The sequence below is a fragment of the Pipistrellus kuhlii genome, unplaced genomic scaffold, assembly GCF_014108245.1.
Source record: "Pipistrellus kuhlii isolate mPipKuh1 unplaced genomic scaffold, mPipKuh1.p scaffold_m20_p_41, whole genome shotgun sequence".
Taxonomy (NCBI): Eukaryota; Metazoa; Chordata; class Mammalia; order Chiroptera; family Vespertilionidae; genus Pipistrellus; species Pipistrellus kuhlii.
The window spans coordinates 262678-281687 of record NW_023425542.1 but is presented as its reverse complement, the minus strand read 5'-3'; the positions used below and the strand labels follow the sequence as shown (position 1 = coordinate 281687).

At 38.7% G+C, this 19010-nt stretch overlaps 1 protein-coding gene and 1 pseudogene across 1 annotated transcript in view; one reads left to right on the top strand and one right to left on the bottom strand.

The window, feature by feature from the left end:
* The first annotated feature begins 314 nt into the window (after nt 1-314).
* Nucleotides 315-19010, top strand: part of CATSPERB (cation channel sperm associated auxiliary subunit beta) — a 78491-nt gene continuing 59795 nt past the window's right edge. Inside the window, exons 1-6 of the mRNA XM_036411622.2 lie at nt 315-396; nt 2918-3006; nt 6457-6597; nt 8398-8458; nt 14080-14175; nt 17766-17915. Of these exons, the coding sequence (XP_036267515.1) occupies nt 315-396; nt 2918-3006; nt 6457-6597; nt 8398-8458; nt 14080-14175; nt 17766-17915 (619 nt within the window). The remainder of the gene's footprint in view (nt 397-2917; nt 3007-6456; nt 6598-8397; nt 8459-14079; nt 14176-17765; nt 17916-19010) is intronic.
* Nucleotides 10305-13597, bottom strand: LOC118704247 (annotated as a pseudogene).

Here is a 19010-nt window from a genome sequence, read left to right as displayed (position 1 = left end):
TATGCTGCCCTCGGCGACTTTAAGTCTGGTTCTGTTTTTATGCAGAACTGATCACACCTCTCCAGAAGCTGTCTACATTGAAGAAAAACCTGAGCCATACCTCTTCAGTTTGCAATAATTATATATTTATAAATATCTTTAATACCAATTAGGGAGTAAATGTAGAGCTTAGTCAACTGTTATGTTATCTGCTTTTGTCACATAAGAAACTTAAATGAAGAGGTGTTCCTTAACTATGTCGTTGTTTAGAGCAAAGGAACTCGAGAATATGTTCAGAGTTATCAAATGGAAATAATCCCTAATTCTTCCAACAGATGGAACTGCTACTTTTATATGTTACAATTTTGCTTTTGAACATATTTGCTTTTTCATCAGGAATTATATATAATAATGAAGGTAAGTTTAAGACTCTCTTACTCTCTATTTTCTTCTCAGGATTTATTTATATCCCTCCCTTGCTAACAGTTACAATATTTTTCTTTTAGTACTTCTTTATTGCCCTATCTTCCACTGTTCTGAGGTATTATCTATTGTACTTTGGTGCAGAGCTTTCTAATAATACTACTGTGAATGTATTGTTAGGTTGTGTACATAGAGACTTTTCTTTCGTTATAGTATTTCGTTACTCAGAAGTCATAGGCTCCTTAAAATTTAAGAAGTATTTTATATATTTGGAACTTTATTCGAATAGATCTTTTGAAATAGATCTTTTTTATTTTCCTTCCATGAATAGTAGCTTATAGTCTGAATTATATACTGAATCATAAGGCTAATTGATTAAGATTGAGAAATTTTCTGATATACAATGACCTTTGAACAACATGGAGGTTAAGGAGCTGAGCCCCTGCGATCCAAAATCTGTGAGTAGCTTCTGGCTCCCCCCAAATTTAACCCCAGTGGCGCCTCGGTATCTGCAGGGGTTTGGTTCTAGAAACCCCATGGACCCCGAAGGAGAGCAGGGACTCAAGCTCCTTCTATGAAATGATATAGCTCGTAAAAGAATACATGCAGTTGGCCATACCCCAGTGGCAGGTCAAAAGCACTATTTGAATTGGATCATAAAATGTGTTAAAAGATGGGGCAGAGAATGGAAATAGAGAGGATTACTGGTGTAGGCGCCTTTGGAAAACACAGATATTTACATTATGATTCGTTAACAGTAGTAAAATTACAATTATGAAGTAGCAACAAAAATAATTTTATGGTTGGGGGGTCACCACAACATGAGGAGCTGTATTAAAAGGTCGTGGCATTAGAAAGGCTGAGAACCACTGCTTTAAAGAGTTTATTCATCAGGTGATGGAGTGTCAGTAAAGATTTTTTTTAAAGCAGATAAGTGGTTTGGACTTTAGAATCAAATTATAGCTTTAAAAAATAGATCTGGCAGCACTGTCAGATGTGGGCAAAGTAAATATATGGAATGACCTTGAAAACTGTTTAACAGTATAACCTCAAAATTTACTTTAAGCCGTATCTGTGATGCTAGTATTAGGTCTTCCAGAGCCCCCTCCCTTTCATTAAACTACTTGAGGCCTGGTGCACGATATTCGTGCACTCAGAGGAGGGGGTTCCCTCAGCCCGGCCTGCGCCCTCTTGCAGTCCAAAAGCCCTCAGGGGATGTCTGACTGATGGCTTAGGCCCACTCCCCCCGGGGCCTAGTGTTCTTGGAACAATGGATTATATCTCTACCTTTTTTAATATATGATTTAATAAATATTTTTTTAATGTATTAGATAAAAGCTAGTATTATTGTAACTCCAGATCCTGTTTTCTACATAATTTAAGAGGTTACTGTATTTAAGAAAGTATTAATTTATGTTTTTGGGCACACAGTGTATAAAGTTGTAAATTTGTGGCATCAATAACTGAAAGGGGTGGTGATAGAACTGTAAAGGAGCAGTTTTTTTTATGTTATTGAAGTTAAACTGCTAAATATTCACATTAGAGTGTTAGCCTTTAGGATGTTAAATGTAATCCCATGGAAACCACAAAGAAAATAGCTAAAGAACATATACAAAGAAAATTAGAAAGGAATTTAAATATTTAACTATTAAAAAATTAACTCTATAAGAGACAGTAATACAGGAAATAAGGAAAATATGTTAAAAGGTATATAGAAAATTAACAGCAAAATGACAGAAGTCTCCCTTAATCAGTAATTGTGTCAAATGTAAGTAGATTAAACTCTTCAATCAAAAGATAGAGACTGGCAGGATGGATAAAAACACACATGCTCTGTCCTTGCTGTGTTGTTCAGTGGTTAGAGCGCCAGGCTGCCCTCCCTTGGTCACAGGTTCGGTTCCCAGAATATTAATGTTTCTCTCTTTTCCTCTCTTCCTCTCACCTCTCCCTCCCTTCCACTCTCTGTAAAAATCAGTGGGGGGAGAGGGGGAATATAACCTCAGGTGAGGGTTAACGAAAGCAAACAAACAAAAAAACACGAGATCCAACTTTGTTGTGTATAAGAAATTTACTTTCCATCCAGATAAGAAGGGCTCTTCCACCCACCCACCCCCCTTTTTGGGAGAGGAGTCACCTTCATATTAATAGCTCTCTATTAAAACAGTTTTTTCCCATCTCCAAATCCTCTCCCTTTCATATGCTCACAAGGTTGAGAAGCTTAAGAATCAAAAGCTATTTTTTGACCGTCTCTGAAAAATTTGCACTGTGGCCTCGTATGTGGTATATTTTATTTTAGCGTTTAGTCAAACCTTCCCTTTACTATCCTGAGTTTGCATCTCCAAAAGGAAAAGTGGTAGAAGATTTAGAATTTTATCTAGAGATATATGAGTTTATAGCACACAACTATAATTGTTATTCTTTTAAAACTATTTTGTCAGTTTATAAGTATAATTTTATTGGAAATTATTCTGTCAGTAACCCAAGATATATATGCATATGTATTTGTATTGTTTAGTTGATGCCCTGAACAACTTTGATTGTGCCACCCAAGGATTACCCTCAAAGGATGAAATAATCAAGTTGTATCTCACCTCAGACGACTTGGTAAGGCCCACTAATGGCACATAGCAACCTTTCACATTCCTTTCAACTCCATGTGTAAAATCAGTAGCCCCCGACTGTTCAACAGCCTCCCACTGTGCTCAGACTTAGGGAGGTAAAGTTCTGTCTAAATAATAATGACAACTGGAACGGTGAGCCGAGATGTTTTCCCCTCGGCTCGCATCTTACCACACGGAAAGATGAGCTGCTCAGACAAAAAGAGTTAAGAAAAAGTATGAAAAAAAAATTTTTTTAATATATTTTATTGATTTTTTACAGAGAGGAAGGGAGAGAGATAGAGAGCCAGAGACATCGATGAGAGAGAAACATCGACCAGCTGTCTCTTGCACACCCCCTACTGGGGATGTGCCCACAACAGAATCGAACTTGGGACCTTTCAGTCCGCAGACCGACGCTCTACCACTGAGCCAAACCAGCTTTGGCAAAAAGTATAAAAATTTATTACAAGCAGATTCAGACACTCCGCAAAAGGTGGGAGATTCAATAATGGGCTGCGCATTCAAGCCTGGTAGTCCAAGCGTATACACTGAGTGGCCAGATTATGATGATCTCTGAACACATAATAACCTGGCCACTCAGTGCATATCCTATATAATTAAAGGCTAATGTGCAAATTGTCTCCTTGACCAGGAGTTTGACTAGCAGACAGGCTAGCCAACCGCCCATGTCCCCTCCCCCTGGCCAGGTTGGCCAGACCCCACCCATGCACAAATTCATGCACCGGGTTTCTAAAATACACACACACACACACGCGCACACACACACACACACACACACAAAAGCGGCCCAATGCACAAAATTTGCACATGGAGGGTGTGTTCCACAGCCCAGCCTGCACCCTCTCCAATCTGGGACCCCTCAGTGGGATCAGGCCTAAATAGGCAGTCAGACATCCCTCTCAAAATACAGGACTGCTGGCTCCCAACTGCTCACCTGCCTGCCTTCCTGATTGCCCCTAACCGCTTCTGCCTGTCAGCCTGATCACACCCTAACCTCTCCCTGACAGCCTGATTGCCCCTAACTGCCCTCCCCTGCAGGCCTGGTCACCCCTAACTGTCCTCCACTGTAGGCCTGGTCCCTCCCAACTGCCCTCTCCTGCTGGCTATCTGGTAGTGGCCATCTTGTGTCCACATGGGGGCAGCCATCTTGGGTGTTGGAGTGATGGTCAGTTTGCATATTATTCTTTTATTAGATAGGATAGAGGCCTGGTGTGTGGGTGAGAGCCAGGTGGTTTGCCCTGAAAGGTTTTCTGGATCAGGGTGGGGTTTCCCATGAGGCATTGGGGTATGATGCAGCCTGGGCGAGGGGCCTGTGGTGGTTTGCAGGCCAGCCACACCCCCCAGCGACCCAAGTGGTGGCCCTGGGATCTGGGATTTATTTATCTTCTACAATTGAAACTTTGTAGCCTGGAGTGGAGCCAAGCCTTCTGCTTGCTTCATGGTGGCAGCCATTTCTGTTGGGATTTTTTTTTTTTTTTTAATCTTCAATAATTGAAACTTTGTAGCCTTAAGCAGAGGCCAAGACAGGCCTGGGCTGCAGAAGCTTGGCTTCCTCCATCGCCAGGGAAACCTAAGCCTTCCTCCTGCTTGTTCCGTGGCTGCAGCCATCTTGATTGGGGTTAATTTGCATATTTGCTCCTGATTGGCTGGTGGGCATGGCTTGTGGGTGTAGTGGAGTGATGGTTAACTTGCATGTTACTCTTTTATTATATAGGATACACACACACACACACACACACACACACACACACACTTGAGTGGCCAGATGATTATATGTTCAGAGATCATAATCATCTGGCCACTCAGTGTATATTTTCTACAAGTCTGCTACTATTTCTGTCTGTGTAGTCACCTGATGATTCCCTCAATTGTTTTACCCAGGAATGGACCTGTCCTTTCCCTGTTTCTGTTTCTTTCTCTGTGCCTATGCTGGACTTCCTCTGTTTCTATGTGCTGCAGGCCCTCCCTTGTTTTCCCATACCTCCTGCTTTGAGTCCAGAAACATTTTATTATTTCTGCTTGGTTGGTTTCTGTGGTCAGGCTGCTCAAACTTCCATGTCTGCCCTTGCCTATGTGCCACCTGCCTTTGTTTTCCCCTGCACCCTATCTGTGTCTGCCTGCATTTCAAGTTTACCCTCTCAATAATACTTCCTAGTCTATTCCACTTGGCTTACATAAAACACTTTATTTAGCCATTGAATGCCCTGGGTGGTTTTGCTTTTTTTTTTTTTTTTTTTTTTTTTTTTTTTTTTAAAGATGCCTCCTTCCTTCTTCCCTTTTTTTTTTTTTTTTTTAAGACCAGCTATTGATATAATGATCTTCATTTTTTTGGATGTGATTTGTACTTTTGAAGTTTGATAGATGTAACCTGGTAGACAAAGACAAATATCTCACTGACCTTGAGAAATAATCCTTTCTTTTTATATAACAAATGCCACATTGCAATTGTTTTGGAAAAGAGATGATTTTATCCCTTTGATTTAAATAATGGCAGACTTAAAACACATACACCCACATCAAAATAAAATAAAATATACTACTAAGGTAGCCATGCAGCAAATGCTACCTAAAGCGTAACTTAATAAATAATGCACATATTGTTTAAAACTCTATGATAAATTTATTAAAACAAGGACAGATATATTTAGCCCAAAGTCTGCTTTGTTGTAGTTCCCAGTTTTTTCTTGATATGCCAAACATATATTAGGATTTTTAATTATTTTTTTATAAATATTGTGAAGCTCATGCCCTTTGAGTCAAAAAATGCCTTTCCTATTTGTGATTATATATTAGTAGAGGCCTGGTGCATGAAATTCATGCCTGGGTAGGGTACCTTGATCTGGCCAGCCATCAGGGCTGATCATGGCCTTCTAGCTGCCAGCTGGGGCCTTCCTTTCCCACTTGCTGGCTGTGGGCCGGGGCCTTCCTTTGTTCTGTGCTGCCTCCTGGTGGTCAGTGCATGTCATAGTAAGCGATCAAACTCCCAGTCTCCCAGTCAAACTCCCTAGGGGACACTTTGCATATTAGCCTTTTATATACACTGAGTGGCCAGATTATTATGATCTCTGAACGCATAATAATCTAGCCATTCAGTATATATCCTATATAATAAAAGGCTAATATGCAAACTGTCCCCTTGACCAGGAGTTAGACCAACAGGCAGGCCAGCCAACTGCCCATGTCCCCTCCCCCTGGCCAGGCTGGCTAGACCCCACCCATGCACGAATACATGCAATGGGCCTCTAATATATATGTCTATATATCTATATATCTATATACCTATATATCTAAATACGCTGAAACTAGAATGACTAGAGATAGTCGTCTTTAGCAGCATCTACTTTTCATAGATTTCTCATTTTTAAATTAATGTAATATGCTTTCTTCATTGAATTGTCATTACTTGTTTGTTTGTGTTTTCTCTTTCCTAAAGAGAATCGAGTGTGCTTTCCAATCTGACATTAACTTCCCTTCAAAGGACTTTCTAAGCGTGTTCACATCAGGAGGAGTTACTCCCAGCTTGAGAATCATAAATAGTACATTTTCTGGCATCTTCCACTTTCATTTAAAGCTGGTAATTACATTTACTTTATTCTGTGATATATTATTTACAAGAAGCATACTCTTCTTAATAGGATGTGGGTTTAAAAAAAGAAAGAAAGAAATAGCTAGTCCAATAATATTACATATATATATTTTAAAACTCAACAATAATGTTATGCTTTTTGCTTTAAACAGTCATATTTTTTTAAAAGAAATGAAGAGAAGAAAAAATATACATGGTTGTTTGCCATTTACCTACATATTTACTATTCCCAGTGCTCTTCACTCTTTTCTGTATATATAAGTTGCCCTCTGGTGTCATATCCTTTTCTCTTGAAGAACTTCTTTTAGCCTTGGCCAGCATGCTCAGTGGTTAGAGCGTCAGTCTGTGCACTGGAGGATCGGAGGGTTGCAGGTTTGATTCCCAATGAAAAGCATGCAGCTGGGTTTCAGGTTGCTCCCCTGGTCCTGGTCAGGGTGCCCGTGGGAGGCAACCAATCAATGTGTCTCTTTCACATCTCTCTCTTTCTCTTGCTCTCTCTTACCCCTTCTCTCCACTCCCTTTCACGCTCTCTAAAACTCAATAGGAAAAAATGTCCTCGGGAGAAAATCTAAAAGATCTTCTTTTAGCATTTCTTACAGTACAGGTCTGCTGGCAACAATTCTCGGATTTTTCCCCCCCGTTGAGCATGTTTTTATTTCAACTTCTTAGTAACAACCTCATTAAGGTGTAATTTACATATAGAAATTCACCTACTTAAAGTGAACCATTAAGTGGCTTTGAGTATATTCATTGATTGTGCAACCCTGTTTTCTCCTAAAAGGTTTCTAATTTTACCTTTTACATTATTGATCCATTTTGAGTTCATTTTTGTGTGTGGTGTGAGGTTGGGGCCCACATCGTCCTTTCACATGCATACAATCAACTGCGCTAGCACCGTTTTTGAAAATACTCTTATTCTTTTTCTACTGAATTGCTTTGGCACCTTTGTTGAAAATCAATTGACCGTAAATATGAGGGTTTATATCTGGATTCCCAATTATACTGCATTGCTGCTTTATGCATTGATTTTTTTTTTAATTGAAAGTTTTAGAGAGACAGAAACATTGATTGCCTCTTGCATGCCCCCCAACTGGGGATATATTGATTCATTTTTTAAAATTAAATCTTTATTGTTCAGATTATTACAGTTGTTCCTCTTTTTTCCTCCCATAGCTCCCCTCCACCCGGTTTCCACACCACTCCCTGTCCTTACCTGCCCCCCACTGTCCTCATCCATAGGTATATGATATTTGTCCAGTCTCCACCTGCACCCCCCATACCCTTTTCACCTGTGGGGACTATTGCCATTTTAATAATATTAAGTGTTCTAAATCATTATTAATATTGGCTATTTTTTATTTAGTTAGTTTTTTTATTTCTTGCAACCATGTTTTGTATTTTTCAGAATCTAAGAGGTGTACTTCTTTTGTTAAATATATTCCTAATATTTTGTTTTGTATTTTTTTTTTTTTTTACTATTGTAAAGGAAATAGCTTTCTTAATCTAATCTTCGGATTATTCTTTGCAAATGTATAGAAATAAAATTAATTCTTGTATATTGATCTTGTATTCTGCAACCTTGCTGAACTCACTTATGAATTCTAATAGTTTTTTAGTCATCAGTTTAATGTAGTGTACATTTCTAAGAATAAAATTACTGGTTAAAGGGTATGTGCATTGGATGTTTTTGTTTTATTTTTTATTTTAAAGGATAGGATGTAATATGCCAAAGTAAATGTTGCTATTAACATTATAAAATACTGTTTTCTGATGTCTTTTTTAATTAAGTTCAGTGATCAAGTTTACTGGTTGATTGATATTCCCAGAGAAAACATTGCAACAAATACAGGTAAGAGTGATCTGAATTAATTATTATAGCTATGGGTCTGGATTGCCAAGTTTAGTAAATAAAAATATTATATTACCAAATTGTTTACTGTCCCATGTATATGTCTCATGTCATACTAAAAATTGTGGTTAACCTGAAATTCAAATTTAATTGAGGTTTCTGTATTTTTTCTAACAATTGTTTTATAGATTATTCTGACATATATAACATTTATATTAATATTATACTTTTTTAGAACTTGAAAATTAAAGTGTTGAGGAATTTGTACACCAACTAATTTTACTGAAATTGAATCATTAATCTTAAAATGTTATAGGCAATAATATATAATACTTGAGGAGGGGGACAGGGGTGTCTCTCAGCCCGGCCTACACCCTCTCCAATCTGGGATCCCTCGAAGGATGTTTTCTCCCCTAAACGGGCAGTCTGACATCCCTCTCACAATCCAGGACTGCTGGCTCCTACTGCTTACCTGCCTGCCTACCTATTGCCCCGAACCGCTTTTGCTGCCAGCCTGATCACCCCCTAACCACTCCCATGCCAGCCTGATTGATGTCTAACTGCTCCCCTGTCAACCTGTTTGCTTCCAACTTCCCTCCTCTGCTGGCCTGGTCACCCCTAACTGCCCGACCCTGCAGGCTTGATCGCCCCCAACTGTCCTACCTTGCAGGCCTGATCCTTCCCAACTGGCCTCCCCTGCTGGCCATCTTGTGTCCACATGGGGGCAGCTAGTATGTGTTGGAGGGATGGTTAATTTGCATATTACTCTTTTATTAGATAGGATAGAGGCCTGGTGCACAAGTAGAGGCCAGCTGGTTTGCCCTGAAGGGTGTCCCAGATAAGGGTGGGGGTTCCCTTGGGGCATGGGTCGCCTGGGCAAGGGGCCTGTGGTGGTTTGCAGGCTGGACATGCCCCCAGCAACCCAAGCAGAGGTCCTGGTATCTGGAATTTATCTTCTGCAATTGAAACTTTGTAGCCTGGAGAGGAGCCAAGCCTTCTGCTGGCTTCATGGTGGCAGGGGATTTATTTACCTTCTATAATTGAAACTTTGTTGCCTTAAGTGGAGGCCTGGGCCGGCCAGGGTGTGTGGAAAGCTTGGCTTCCTCTACCACCTGGGAAACCTAAGCCTCCCTCCTGCTTTCTCTGTGGCCGCAGCCATCTTGGCTAGGTTAATTTGCATACTTGCTCTGATTGGCTGGTGGGCGTGGCTTTGTGGGTGTAGTGGAGTGATGGTTAATTTGCATATTACTCTTTTATTATATAGGATGTTATTTTACTATGGAATCTGCTATTAAGTGTTATGTGGCAGCCTATCTTTTGTGCCCATTTGCCATTTGTGAATTATCTATTTAAATGTTCCTTGTTATATATTCTATGTACAAGTCCCTTGTCAGATACATGATTTGCAAATATTTTCTGCCAGTCTATAACTTGTATTTTTTCATCTCTTAAGAATGACTCTTGAATATCAGGGATTTTAATTTTGATTGGGTCTAATTTAGCAGTTTTTAATTTATGGATTATAATTTTGGCATTATAGCTAAGAAATCTTTGCCTAACTCAAGTTTATGGTTCTAAGTTTGGTATTTAAATTGTTGACTCAACTTGAGTTAATTTTTGTACCTTACATGAACTGAGGTTAATTTGGGGGGTAGAGAGAATGGATATGTAATTATTCCAACACCATTGTTGTTCAAGCTGTTTGTCTCCATTAAATTGCTATTTCTGAATTCTCTATCTTTTACCAATACCACACTATCTGGATTACTTTAGCTTCCTAAAATGTCCAACCCAGTACAGAGAAATAAACATTCAAGCACTGGGATAAACGTGGTGCTATTTTTTTTCAGAGTGGGACACTATCACCTTGGTCACTTATCTAATGCCTAAGTCCTCTTTACCCAAAGTAACATGGGTTTTAACAGCCACATACTAGTAGTCCTCTTCCCTATAACTCTCCATATAATTCTGAGGTTGTTCTGAGTTCTTGAACAGCGTGTGAGAGCACATAAACTTCCTGAATACGTTTGTCTGGCTTTTTGGCACTGAACTCTTCCACTTCCAGTTCTGGGTCTACCAGATAACACCGTTTACACAGCCTCCTGGCTGTTCTGTGTGCATCTTTCACTAACTTACCAACATCACATATGAGATTAATACTTCCCATGTGTTTAGGATGAGCAGGGTCGGTACCTCCACCAGACAGAAATGTGTGCTGGGTAATAAGCATGTGGAAAGAGATGCCGTTGGTATAAAACCAACCCAGAAAATATTGGCTACTACTTCCCATGAAAGTATCAAACCAATACTTTTCCTTATATTCAATCATTCCATGTACCATTTATAGGGCCCACATCATTATTTCTGTTTCTGACTTTAATTGAGACTTATAAAAAGTTATCCAAGATGTGTGGATCGTCAGGGCTCTTCTTTTTAAGTTTTGTTTTTCTTTATTGATTAAGGTATTACATATGTATCCTTATCTCCCAGGCCCCCACCCCCACCACCACTCATGCCCTCACTTCCCTGGTGTCTCTGCCCATTGGTTAGGCTTATATGCATGCATACAAGTCCTTTGGTTGATCTCTCCCTCTAACCCCCACCCTTCCCTACCTTCCTTCTGCGGTTTGATGGTCTGATTGATGTTTCTCTGTCTCTGGATCTGTTTTTGTTCATCAGTTTATATTGTTCATTATATTCCACTAATGAGTGAGTTCATGTGATATTTGTCTTTCTCTGCATGGCTTATTTCACTTAGCATAATGCTCTCCAGTTCTAGCCATACTGTTGCAAATGGTAAGAATTTCTTCTTTTTTTACAGCAGTGTAGTATTTCATTGTGTAGATGTACCAGTTTTTTAATCCACTCATCTGCCGAAGGGTACTTAGGCTGTTTCCAAATCTTAGCTATGGTAAATTGTGCTACTATGAACATAGGGGTGCATATATACTTTCTGATTGGTGTTTCTAGTTTCTTGAGATATATTCTTAGAAGTGGGATCACTGGGTCCAATGGGAGTTCCATTTTTAATTTTTTTGTGGAAACGTCATACTGTTCTCCACAGTGGCTGCACCAGTCTGCATTCCCACCAGCAGTGCACAAGGGTTCCTTTGTTGGTGATAGCCATTCTGACCCGTGTGAGATGGTACTACATTGTCATTTTGATTTGCATTTCCAGGATGACTGGTGACTTTGAGCATGTTTTCATATGTCTCTTGGCCTTCCTTTGGTTGTTTATCTTCCTTTTGTTAAGTTGTATGAGTTTCCTGTAATGTTGGAGATTAAGCCCTTATTGGTGATAACATTGGCAAATACGTTTTCCCATGCAATGGGCTTTCTTGTTGTTTTGTTGATGGTTTCTTTTGCTGTACAATAGTTTTTTATTTTGATGTGGTCCCATTTGTTTATTTTCTCTTTAGTTCCCACTGCCCTAAGAGCTGTATCGGTGAAGATATTGCTTTGGCATATGTCTGAGATTTTGCTGCCTATGGATTCCTCTAATATTTTTATAATTTCCTGTCTTATGTTTAAGTCCTTGATCCATTTTGAGTTTATTTTTGTGTATGGTGTAAGTTGGTGATCTAGTTTCATTTTTTGCATGTATCTGTCCAATTTTCCCAACACCATTAATTAAAGAGACTGTCTTGATTCCATTGTATGTTCTTGCCTCCTTTGTCACACCCTTTATTGATAAAAACCTTCAGCAAAATGGGAATAGAGGGATCCTACCTCAACATAATAAAAGCCTTATATGACAAACGTATAGCCAATCATTAGGTGAAATGGGCAAAAACTAAAATCTTTTCACCTAAGACAGGAACAAGACAGGGATGCCCACTTTCACCATTCCTGTTTGACAAAGTACTGAAAGTGCTAACCATAGCAATTAGACAAGAGACATAAATAAAAGGTATCCAATTTGGAAAAGAAGACTTAAAACTGTTCATTATTCACAGATGTTATGATACTGTACATAGAAAACCCTAAAGACTCCACCAAAAAATTATTAGACTTAATAAATGAATTCAGCAATGTAGAAGGATACAAAATTAATGCCAAGAAAACTATGGCACTTTTATACACCAATAGTGAACTTATAGAGAGATTAAAAAAAACAATCCCATTTACTATTGTACAAAAACATAAAAGACATCTAGGAGTAAACTTAATTAAAGAAGTAAAAAGCTACAGGACACTGAAATAAGAGATAGAGGAAGACATCAACAGATGGAAGAACATATGTTCATGTATTGGTAGAATCAACATCATTAAACTGTCCATACTACCCAAAGCAATTTATAGATTTAATGCACTCCCCGTTAAAATAACAATGGTATGTTTCACAGACCTAGAATGAACTCTCCAATAATTCATATGGAATAAAAAAAGACCCCGGTACTGGCACAAGAACAGACATATAGACCACTAGAATAGAGAACGCAGAAATCGACCCAAACCACTATGCTCAATTAATACTGTTATGTTTTAAAATTTTTATGTTTCATGAAAGTTATGCATATGCCAACTGTGATCCAGTCCCATTGAAGGCCAGTTAGGTTCTCCATCAGAAGACTGACTTCCCTCATTGTGTGAGCCAGTTGCGCAGGAAGCTCCTTTTGTAGAGGGATATATGATGTTTCTCACACCATTGCCCAAAGTCCAGGAACTGCTTGACAAAGAGTAGTGGCGGCAAGAGCACAAATAGCAGTTGATCTCCTTGAGTCCCAGGTGCTTCAGCAGTCACTGGAAGAGCCATATCCTTGCTGTGATATAGATCTACCTCAAGCCCTGGGTGGATATGAGTGCTTGTGCAGCTGAGCTGTTTGGGTCAGGCATGTTGTTCAAGGGTGCACCCTGGGTTCAGCCTCAGCCGCAGTCTTGGCCTGTTGGCGCAACCACTGCAGGGGCAACCAGGCTGAGTTCATCATCTTTGGCTTCTCTGAGATACCTCTCATACTTTCAACTCATCTATGATTTTATATTTAAAGTGGATTTCATAGAGTTAGCATATAGTTCAGTCTTGATTTTTACATCTAATTTGGAAATCTGACTCTTACCTGGTATTATTAGATCAATTGCATTTAATGTAATTGTTGGTATGGTTGTACTAAACACACCATCAGGTTGTTTTCTATTCATCCCATCTATTCTGTTTTCCTTTTCCTTTTATGTCTTCATTCATATTACTTATTTTTTATGATTCGATTTTATCTCCATTATTGACATGTTATTTATGCTTTAAAGTGTTCTTATTGTCAGCCCTAGAGCTTATACTACATATTTTAATTAATCACAGTCTATCTACTTTTAAATAATATTATACCACTTTACCCAAGTGCATAATTTTCTTTTTTACAAAGCCATGACTGCTCTTAAAGAAAAATTATGATCTAAAATATTATCTAGATTCATTGCTGTGGTGATAGAACACTTCCCAATTCTTTTTTTCTTATTGTATCATCAAAATATTTGTAGGCAGACTAAATAAAATATATATAAATGCAATCAAAATGGTTGAGAAATGAAGGGTCATAATTGTTGATAATGTTCATATAGACTTAAATTTTACCAACATGACATACTAAATATTAGTTAATTATTTGCCTTTTGTTTTCAAATAGATATTGCAGCTGTAGAAGAATGGGTAGTAAGAATTTCTTTGCAACACGAATTAAATTCTTATACTACTGAAGGAACATTACTGGATAAAGTTCGAGGTAAAATGGGATTTGTAATATTCTCGCAACAAATCTTGTAACCTACTATATGCCTAACTCTGTGCTAAGCACTAGAAGTAAGTAATTAGGAAATTATCATGACTCTGAAGGGGCTCACAATCCTAATGAGGCAGACAAAGAATGAAAAACATGTAGGTAATTGTTAACAGAGTGATATAAAGGGTGCTATAGAAATATGGAAATACGTTCTCTCAATAGCCACATTGCAGGTCAGAATAAACAATGGCTTTCTAAAGTTAATTCTCGCATCTTTTATAAAGATGTTTTAGAAGATACTGTTCATTGCATCAGTCTTCTTTAGGAGGACCATCAGCAAAATTTCTTGTTCAGTCTTAGTAAGAACATTTCTATTTTTTCATGAAAAATTGGTTAACTTTAAGGTTATAAACACTGAGTGATATAACTGACTAGGTATTTTGTTTTGTTTTGTTTTGTTTTTTTCAGTTGTCTGTTTCATAGCCCAATTTTTGAATTACCTATAATGCTATAGCATAATTTTTTTTAAATTCTCAGCCCTTGATTTTGTATTTATCCTCACTTTCCTTTTTACTTTTATTCTTCACTCCCACTTTAATAGGATGCTATGCAGAGTAAATATAAATAGTACATTTTATTAAAAGATCACCTTGGTAGCTTTAAGAAAAGTAATGATGTCTGTACCACCCCTTATACCCAATTAAAATCTCATCTCCATAAGTGGGGCCAGGCATCTGTTGTTAAAAGCAAAGACTTTCTCACAGCTGATTCAGATGTGCAGAGCTGCTCTTGAGAAAAGATTCCATAGGTACCAAGAGACATATACAAACCTATTTAATGCAACATTTTTTGTAACAAGTAAGATGGAAAACAACATAAATGTACAGCAATAGGGAAAGGACAAATGTATGTGATATGTTCTGTTAAAATGAAGCAAATAGACCCATGTATGTCATCAAGAACAGAACTCAGAAACATTGAGTGAAAAATCAAGTTTCAGAATAAAGTAGGAAAGCATTTATCTAAAACTCAGAAAATTCATGCCCAGCCATTGCAGCTCAATGGTTGAGCATCAACCTATGAACCAGGAGGTCTTGGATTCGATTCCTGCTCAGGGCACATGATCCTGAGCTGTGGACTCGATCCCCAGTAGGAGGTATGCAGGAGGCAGCCCATCAATGATTCTCTTTCATCAGTGATGTTTCTATCTCTTTCGCCCTCTCCCATCCTCTCTAAAATCAATCATATATATATATATATATATATCAGGAAATTTATTCAAGAAATAAAGCAATGCTATATCTTGTTCATGGGTACATATATTTAGTAGTGAAAAAAGAAAGACATTGGACTAGAAATACACACAGCAATTTCATAATAGCAGTTGCGATTGGGAAGAATTTGGGAATGGGACTGTGGAGGGGAGCAGAGGTATCTTCAATCATATCTGCATTATTTTCTTTCTTTAACTTAAATGAACATATCTAAAACAAAAGAACAAAATGCTGTCTTTCCTGTTGTCATATTGTCCACAATTTTTATCAGTAGCGAGTCAGTTGTTCAATAGTCATTGCAAGTCTTTGAGACTATGATATTTTGATGTCTTATGCTACTTTTTAAATACTAAAATAACAACATAAAGTTCTATCCATTTAAAAAATAATCTGAAATCTGAATCATCTACATATTGAAATGTACACAGAGCGTTACATACTGCATTAAAAACTAACGTACACTTATTTAGAGTGTACAGAGCTTAACAAATGAGTAGTTCTTAAAGGTTCCAGATGTAGCACTGGGATCCACCTGTCAGAGGATCTGAGAGGTGACCGGTGTTGGAGGAGCATAGTAAGTGACAGGCAGAGTCGTGTATAATGACCTTGGAGAGGCTGGCAGGGATCATGGTAAAAAGTCTGGATTTTATTCAAGTTAGAGTGAAAAGCTGTTGGAGTGTTTTAAGCAGGAGAGTGATAAATTCTGATTTGTGCCTTATAAAAAGATCACTTTGGCTGCTGTGTAGAGAACTGAATACTGGGGGAAGGATGGCAAGAATAGAATAAAGGAAATTGGTTGGCAGCTGATGCCCTATTCCACTCAAAGAATGGTCCAGAAGTCCTTGGGCTGTGGGGTTAGCAGTAGAGGTGGTGAGAAGTAGGAGTCTTCAGAATATGTTTTGGAAGTAGAGCTGATATGACTTCCTGGTGGACTGGGGGTGAGGGAAACCAGGCATGGAGGATAAATCCTAGATCTCTTACTGGAGCAATGCCCTAGAAAGTCAGCTGCCCTGCTCCACATTTCTCTGACTTTTGGCATGGATTCGTTTGGTTATAAATCGTGTCTCTTTTCCTTCTTGGCCGTCCCGACACTATGTCAACCCAGATGGAAATCTAGTTCCTTTCCTGGCTTTGCGCTCCGTGAAAAATATATCATGTGCTGTCTTTGGTTTTGTAGCAGATTTTATTAAAAGTCTGGAAAGGCGGAGGAGGTTTACACTGAAGAAATGTAAACAGTTCAAGAATTGATTATCAGATATCTCTGTTCTTTAAAGTCCTTTGACTATGTTTTTGAAATTCAGAGTGCCGTATTCTGTCAGGTTTCCCTGGCTTACTTTTTGGATGTTCTTTTCTCATTTCTTTTCTTTCTTTCTTTCTTTTTCTTTTCTTCCTTTTTCTTCTTTTTTTTTTTTTTTTTTTTTCTTCCCACCCCCCCCCCCCACCCCAGAAGAAAAGAAAGCCTCCCATTTTCTTATGCAGTAAAATTTGACTTTATTCGGCTTCAACCCTTTGTACATGCAAGAACAGATTGCTGGGTTGAAGCTGTCCCACCTCTGATTGGTTTCTCCTGTAGGTTCCACCCTCTTTCTGTCTCCCAGAATTCTGAGTGTCTTGGCCACTAATGATAACTTCCCTGTTCTCCACTGTTACTCTGGATTTATTCTTGTTTTCATGTATCTACTGCTGATGAGATGGTGTTGGGAGAAGAGAACAAAAAGTAAATGTAACCAGGCCAGCGTGGCTGAGTGTCGACCTATGAACCAGGAGGTCAAGGTTCAATTCCCAGTCAGAGCACATGCCTGGGTTGTGAGGCTTGACCCCCAGAATGGCAGCGATCAAAGATTCTCTCTCATCATTGATGTTTCTATCTCTCTCTCCTTTTCCCTTTTTCTCTGAAATCAATTAAAAGATAATAAAAAATAAAACATAAAAGTACTAAATGTATGGATTCTTGAAGCAGAAGTTGTGCTCCAGTTTATAAATGTGCATATCCTGTGCCCCAAAGATTCAGTTTCTGGGGGTAGATCCCGTGGCCAATTATCCAATTTTCCAAAGATCGCCAAGGCAGTCAGTATGTTCCATCTCACATGCACTTCTGCAGGGTGACCTTGCCAGGCCCCCATGAAGGGCAATTAGGCTTCATGCTTCCTATTCTGGGAAATAAAATTTTAATGAATGAAGAGTGAGGTAATATCCCCATCTTTGGAACAATGGAATCGTTCATTCACGTTGTTGCTCTGAAATCCTTAAAGGAAAGAAGCGATGTTCCATCTTCAAGAGAGCTGCCGCTATTTACACACCTGCACTTGGTTTTCACAGAGCCCATTCTTCAGTGGAACCTTGGGACTGTCATAACAAAAGACAACATCGAAAAGATATTTCCCCAGCTGGCTGACCTGGTAGCCACAAAATGCCCCTGCGCCAACGACGTGGCATTGCTTGGCTTCCTTCTGGACCCGGCACTCAACGGTAAGTGAAGGGCTTTGATGAAAGTGAGAAGTGAGGTTTTGGACTACTTTGGAACAGCTGGCATGTGTTTAACTGGTGGTACATGCTAAATGTATGGACATGGGAGTAAAAGCACTTCCTAAAAATACCTAAGGGTTTACCTTTCCTCACGGCACCCCGTCTGCTTGCAAGTGTGATTTACGATTTTTCTCCCTGTGACTTCTTGCCGTTTTGACTTGAGCATCTTTCCTGATTTCCTTTGTCCTCTGCCTTCCACCAATGCCTCACTTCCTGCCAGAGATCATTCTCGATGATTCTCATCCATCTATTTGTGCATGGCTGTTCCTGCCATGTGTAAACAGGCCCTGCAGTTCTAAGGTACCATAGCATCATTATATTTATTATGTATGTGCTTTGCCATTACTACTGTAATGCTAGGATCCTTTCATATTTCAACTACTAATTGTATTATTCTAGTTGTTTATCTCAGGTCCTTGATGACCTCCTGGTCCCCCAAAACCAGTAAATATGAAGGTACAAGTAAATAAATAAATTTTTAAAATAAGAAAATTTTATCACTCATAGTTAATATATATCCACATACAAGTTCGAAAGACTCCACCGAAAAGCTCTCAGAACAAATGTGGGAGTGCCACAGAATTAAAGGCTATAATAACAATTGATGAAAACCACTCCACCAAAGACAAAAATTTTTTAAATTTTTATTCAGAAAGTAACAAACCCTAAAAGGTACCTAGAAAGAGACAAAACAAACAAACCCTAAAGAGTTGCAAGGCCTGCTGGGCAGAAATTATAAAAGTTTAACGGAGGCCATAAAAATGACTAAATAGCCGAAACCAGTTTGGCTCAATGGATAGAGCATCGGCTTGGGGACTGAAAGGTCCCAGGTTCGATTCCAGTCAAGGGCATGTACCTTGTTTGTGGGCATATTCCCAGTAGGGGGTGTGCAAGAGGCAGCTGATCGATGACTCTCTCTCATCGATGCTTCTAACTCTATCTCTCTCCCTTCCTCTCTATACAAAATCAATAAAATATATGTTTTTAAAAATGACTAAATAAATAAAATGTTTATGTTCATGAACAGGAACTTCTAGT